The sequence below is a fragment of the Gekko japonicus genome, unplaced genomic scaffold (genome assembly GCF_001447785.1).
Source record: "Gekko japonicus isolate JY-2015 unplaced genomic scaffold, Gekko_japonicus_V1.1 scaffold5077, whole genome shotgun sequence".
Lineage (NCBI taxonomy): Eukaryota > Metazoa > Chordata > Lepidosauria > Squamata > Gekkonidae > Gekko > Gekko japonicus.
The window spans coordinates 34849-40755 of NW_015163771.1; the positions used below are offsets into that span (position 1 = coordinate 34849).

General features: G+C 49.4%; 1 protein-coding gene across 1 annotated transcript in view; it reads right to left on the minus strand.

Moving 5' to 3' along the window:
• Window positions 1–5907, minus strand: part of LOC107107619 (collagen alpha-1(VIII) chain-like) — a 28442-nt gene that overhangs the window by 17067 nt on the left and 5468 nt on the right. The window contains exon 3 of the mRNA XM_015407927.1: window positions 5211–5255. Coding sequence (XP_015263413.1) covers window positions 5211–5255 — 45 coding nt within the window. The remainder of the gene's footprint in view (window positions 1–5210; window positions 5256–5907) is intronic.

Below are 5907 nucleotides of genomic sequence, written 5' to 3' on the forward strand. Positions count from 1 at the left end.
GGGAGGGAGGGAGGGAGGGAGGGGGCAGTCGTGGGCTGATTCCCCCCTTTAAAGGGCCTTTTTGCGAGCCGAGCATGCATGGGGGTGTGTCTTGGGGGCGGGGGCTCCCCGGCACAATCCTCGGATGGCATCCCGAGCATCCTTGTGCTGCCCTTCTCCTGGCAAAACTCACCACATCAGCAGCCCACTTGCAACTGCCTGAGTACGATTCACATGAAGCTGCCTTATACTGAATCAGACCAATGGTCCATAAAGGCATGCAGAGCACCTGCTTGGCACGCAGGATGTCCCAGGTTCAGTCCCTGCCACCTCCAGTCAAAAGAATCCGGTAGAAGGTGATGTGAAAGTGCCCGTCCGGGTGGACAAGACCAACCTTGATGGACCAATGGCCTGATTCGGTATAAGGCAGCTTCATGCGTGTTGATACTTAACTCTTCTACCCCGCCCAACAGTTTGGTGTAGTGGTTAAGTGCGTGGATTCTAATCTGGGAGAAACGGGTTTGATTCCCCACTCCTCCACTTGCACCTGGCTGGATGACCTTGGGCAAGCCGTAGTCCTGTCAGAGCTGTCCTTATGAAAAGTACGCAGACAGAGAGTAATTTCAGCAAAGCGTACTTTATTCAATCAGGAACAAGACAACTTTGGCCGGCTCGCAGGCCGGCTTATATCCCCTCAGAACCCACCACCCAAAACACACCCCCACTTCCCGATAGGTTATTTACAGTGGCCGAGAGTCCCATTGGCTTCTCGGCCAGGAACCTAGCCCTCTGATTGGGGCGGGCTAGGATCCACCTGGTCCATTGTCTCTAGGAGCGAAGCTTGAGGTTTGTCTCTGGACAAGTCTGGACATGTCCGGACTTGATACACTACACCTTAAAAGAGAGCCGTTCTGTCAGAGCTCTCTCAGCCCCACCTCCCTCACAGGGTGGCTGCTGTGGGGAGGGGAAAGGAAAGGAGTTTGTAAGCCGCTCTGAGACACCTTTGGGTAGTGAAAGGCGGGGTATAAATCCCATCTCCTTCTCCTCCTCCAACACGCCACTCACCTCCGTGCCTGACAGCCACTCACTTTTACCCAGGCAAAAGCAGCTCTCATTAGTGAATTCCCCACTGCTATCGGTGACAACACTGACAACGTTCTTTAGGAAGCTGGCTCATACAGATCGCCAGAGATTCAAGCTCTGTGTACAGCAGATGGAATCCCTCACAAAGCGGACGGAAGCGCATTCTGTTGTTTTCTAAATTGCAGTAAGCAGAAGCTGTTCTATGACAGAACCGCTCGTTAATGACAAGGGTGTGATTAACTGCGGTATCTTTGAAGTGCCACGCTGGCATCACTCCAGTTAGTCAACCCATCGTTCAAGCGCTTCTAAAAGGGGAGCGCCGCTGCTCCCTTCTACCAAAAAGCACATGTAAAACCGAGCCGTGTGTGATAGCCCAATCCTAGCCGTTCCCCCCCCCCCCGAAAAAGGAAAAAGGGACTCCATTTTATTAAGCATGGGAAGAGTAAGGGGCTGTCTGGTCAGAGGGACCCCAAACAGTATTCTGGCAATGACACAAGAGGCTTGTCTAGGTTTGCCAACTCTTGGTTGAGAAATTCCTGGAGATTTGGGTGAGGAGCGGGGTTTCGAGGGGAGGGACCTAAGTGTGCACAATGCCATTTTGTCCATACTCCGAAGCAGCCATTTCCTCAGCGAGAACTGCTCTCTGTAGTCTGGCCCTGTGGCTGTATGTGCCAGGACAGAGGTGACGCCAGAGGGAGGTTCTTATCCCAGTAGAAAGGCCGTGAAGACCGAGGCACGGAAAGGAACGGTAACTGTGGACGATTCTGCATCTAGCACTCGCTCCACAGTTTCTCAACTGGGAGGGGAAAGTGCAGCTCAAAACCACATTCAAACACCCCAGGGCAACACCATACTGACTGCAAATTCACCCCTGAATGGCCGTAAAATGGCCATAAATCTATGCAGAAGGTAAAATAAAAGGCATGGGGTGTGGAAAGTACCATAAAATCCGAAGATCCAGGGAAGTGAAAGCAGCATGCAATGCAGAGGGGGATTTCTGTTCTAGATCCAGGGAAGTGAAAGCAGCAGGCAATGCAGAGGGGAATTTCTGTTCCACTGAGGGTTTCGTGAAACAACAGAGGGAAAGGCCAGTGCTGCACCAGCCTGTGACATCTGGGTCCTTAAGAAACCAAACCCAGCCCCTGTCTGAGCTCAGTGTTAGGAGGGGGATACTTTTGCCCTCAGCCATAGGGAGGAAGGAAGAGATGGGCACCTGCATTCCCTTATGTCATGTGACACCACTGCAGCCAATGGAGGGGGGGGGGCTGACGGCATTCCAGCCTCTTCCATGGCTGGCTTGGTGCATCAACCCCACCTCCTCCTGGTCCACAGCTGCCTTTTGAGACCAAGTGGGTCGGGTTTTTTTTTGCTGCCTCTTGAACCAAACTGGGGCCCAAAGCTTCTACCTTCTCTTTCATACTCCTGTCTTTTTTAAGCAAGCGGCCTAGGTGATGCATTGCTACGAGGCAGGCAGTCCAAGCTTCATGCTTTTGCCAGTCTGCCTTGGTAGGCTGACTCACGCAGGCCAGGCTGAGCATGGGCAGGGTGAGAAGTAAAAGTACAGTCAATGTTAAGCACCGCTTTGCAAAGAAAGGCTTCCCACTCGTGGAAACTATTGTACTTTAGAGACACATCCTTATAGCAACACATAGAAGATGGGAGCTTACAGAGGATCCCTGCTGGGTAGAAGATGAGAAGAGATTGGATGTATACACCCACCCTTCACTACCTGGAGGAGTCTCAGAGCAGCTTACAATCTCTTTTCCCCTCCCCACAACAGACACCCTGTGAGGTAGGTGGGGCTGAGCGAGGTCTTTCGAGGACTGCTCTTGAGAGAACAGCTCTGAGAGAAGACTTGTGACTGACCCAAGGTCATACCAGCAGCTGCATGTGGAGGAGTGGGGAATCAAACCCAGTTCCTCCAGATCAGAGTCCGCTGCTCTTAACCACGACACCAAACTGGAAGGAAGAGCTGCAGGCAGTAGGTCTCAGAAAGCATTCAGGGAAGCTAGCAAAATATTGTGTTTGTTTGGCAATAAACTATTACGTTTACTTTTCCTTCTCATCTGACTGAACGTTAATTGACTGCACTGCTGTTTAAACCCTGGGACAAGGGGTAGTACAAGACCCGCAGGGAGATCCTACTGAGCAGGGCTCTTTTTGTAGAAAAAACCCAGCAGAAACTCATTAGCATAATAGGCCACACCCAACAGCATAAACTCATTAGCATATTAGGCTACACCCCTGACAGCACAGCTCATTAGCACATCAGGCCACACCCCCATGTTACCAGAAGTCTGGTCATCCAGCCACACCCACCTTTTGCTTCTTATTCTGTTTACCTTGTTTGTTGTCAAAACGGAGGGCTTTTTTTGTAGCAGGGACTCCTTTGCATGTTAGGCCACAAACCCCTAATGTAGCCAATCCTAATGAGTTTCTGCTGTTGGGTGTGGCCTGTTATGCTAATGAGTTCCTGCTGGGCGTGGCCAACTCGGGAGCCAGCCGGAACTCCGTTCCTGTGCGTTCCTGCCCAAAAATAGCCCTGGTACTGAGAATGACGGGTTTGCCTCTCTCCACTACGTACGTATCAGGGAGCAGTCAGCATTCTTCCGACTCGCAGACTCTGAGCCAGGGCAGGGCAACCCAGGGGGATAAAAAAGTAGGGTTGCCAGCCTCCAAGTGAGGCCTGGAGATCACAGAATCATAGAATCACAGAGTAGAAAGGGTCCCTAAAGGCCATCTAGTCCAACCCCCTGCTCAATGCAGGGTCAGCCTAGAGCTGGGGTGGCCAGACTTGCTTAATCTAAGAGCCACACAGAATAAACGTCAGATGTTTGAGAGCCGCGTGACATGGACAAATATCGCACACTTTTTATCGGGAAATATGCAAATTTGCTTTTTATTAACATTAAACGAGACTGCCAGAAATAAAAACAAAAGGGGGTAAAAACAGATATTGAGAATTATATTTATTTGTCCAATGATATTTGTAGGCCTGGGAGGGGGCTTTGAGAACGCATTTAAATTTAAAGTGAAAGTTGCTTTCTTTCTGCTCCCCCACCACCACCTCAAGCCTACCCAGGAAGGGGAACATTAACTGGGGAAGGGAAGACCGATCGGGGAGGCACGCCTCCCCTTCGCTTCCCCAGCTGCCCTGCCGGGAGCCACACAATCTGTGTGAAAGAGCCGCATGTGGCTCCCGAGCCACAGTTTGGCCACCCCTGGCCTAGAGCACCCCTGACGAATGCTTGGAACCAAGCCTGCTCCCACGGCTCCCTTGAAACTAGACATCAACATCCCACCACCTGCACAGCTTAGAGATAAGCGTTACAGCAGCGAAGAAGCACAGAAGGAATGCAACAGCGATTAGAGTACAACTGACCTCCCCAACCTCCATGGCAACTTAGCTGATACTTAAAGACTGCCAGTGAGATCTGGAATTACATCTGCTCTCTAGACAGCAGAAATCAGTTCCCTGGGGGAAAATGGCTACTTCAGACGGTGGAATCTATGGCATTATACCCCACTGAGGTTCCTGCCCTCCTTGGATCCCACCCTCCTCAGGTCCCACCCCCCAAACCTCCAGGAAGCCCAGCACTGTCCACCCTAAGGTATCCACATACATGGAGAAGGTACAAGGCCAAGAGTTTGGAGTTTGAGAGTCACTCATGGCAGAGCCTGGGTTTCATATGCTTTTGCCAGCAAGATCTTGGGTTTCCCCGGGAGGAACGCTAGACCAATTTTCTAAAAATGGATTCAGTGTTTGATGAACTCATCTGTAACGCGAATATTTCAGGATTCCCATTCCCAGAGAATCAGATATAGAGACTAAGACGGTATAGAGCCCACCAGTCCTATCGGATACATATGTCTTAGGAGGCTTCCAAAACAGAAGTAACATGATTCTCAGTTTGTATGAATGCAGCTTCTGAAGAGGGCTGGCATCTAGGTGTTATTGTCACATAGCGATATAAAGTGTTTTTACATGCAAGGGCAGACCTGCAAGTCTGACATTGTAACATGAGATGCAGTCTTACCTTGGCGTCGTTCAAAGTCCTAAAGAACAGGCCTTTCAAGGAGGCCTTCCCAAACATCTGCCTTCATTTCAGGTGAAGTCTGCTTATGAAAGGGGTTAAATAAATGCTCACCTTTAAACCCTTTAGACCTGGTAGTCCGTCGTCACCTCTTGCTCCCTAAGCACAAACATATGAGAAATTTCACGCTGGGGACAAAATTCTAATTTTGAACAACAGGCTTCTTTTCATAGAAAATGAAGGATGCAATTCTTCTATAACCAACCCTTTGTGGGTTTGATAGTGACTTTGCATGCATGATCATAGGATCAGAAACATGCTAAATTTCATGAGATTTCCCTTCTTTCGAAAGGAAGGGCTGTGTGAAAATAGATGAAGACGTCAAATAGCGAACGTTTGTGGCACATCAGGACTACTTTTAAGGAAACCGTCGGTCTCCTCCGCATGTACTTTGATCTCAGAAACAGAGATATTACATACTCCAGTGCCTTTTGCCCATAAACACAGTTAGTGGTAACAAAAAGTGATTTTATAATCCAAAGGCACAGGTTTTTGCTCATATTTGCAGGGGAAAGAGAATTTCCAGAATTTAGAGAATGACTTTAGTAGTAGGTAGCTGAATGTATCTGAAGCCCAAAGAACATGCCAGCCATGATCTCTTTCTACATCTCCCTGGTACCATACAGTTGAAAAACAGTCTGATATTGAGTTAGGGCGCCATTGTTCTGCACATCACTGGATGCTGCTGGCAGGGAAAGTCTAACATTGTGACATCATACATTATGATATCATATCAGATTCTTCCAACTCC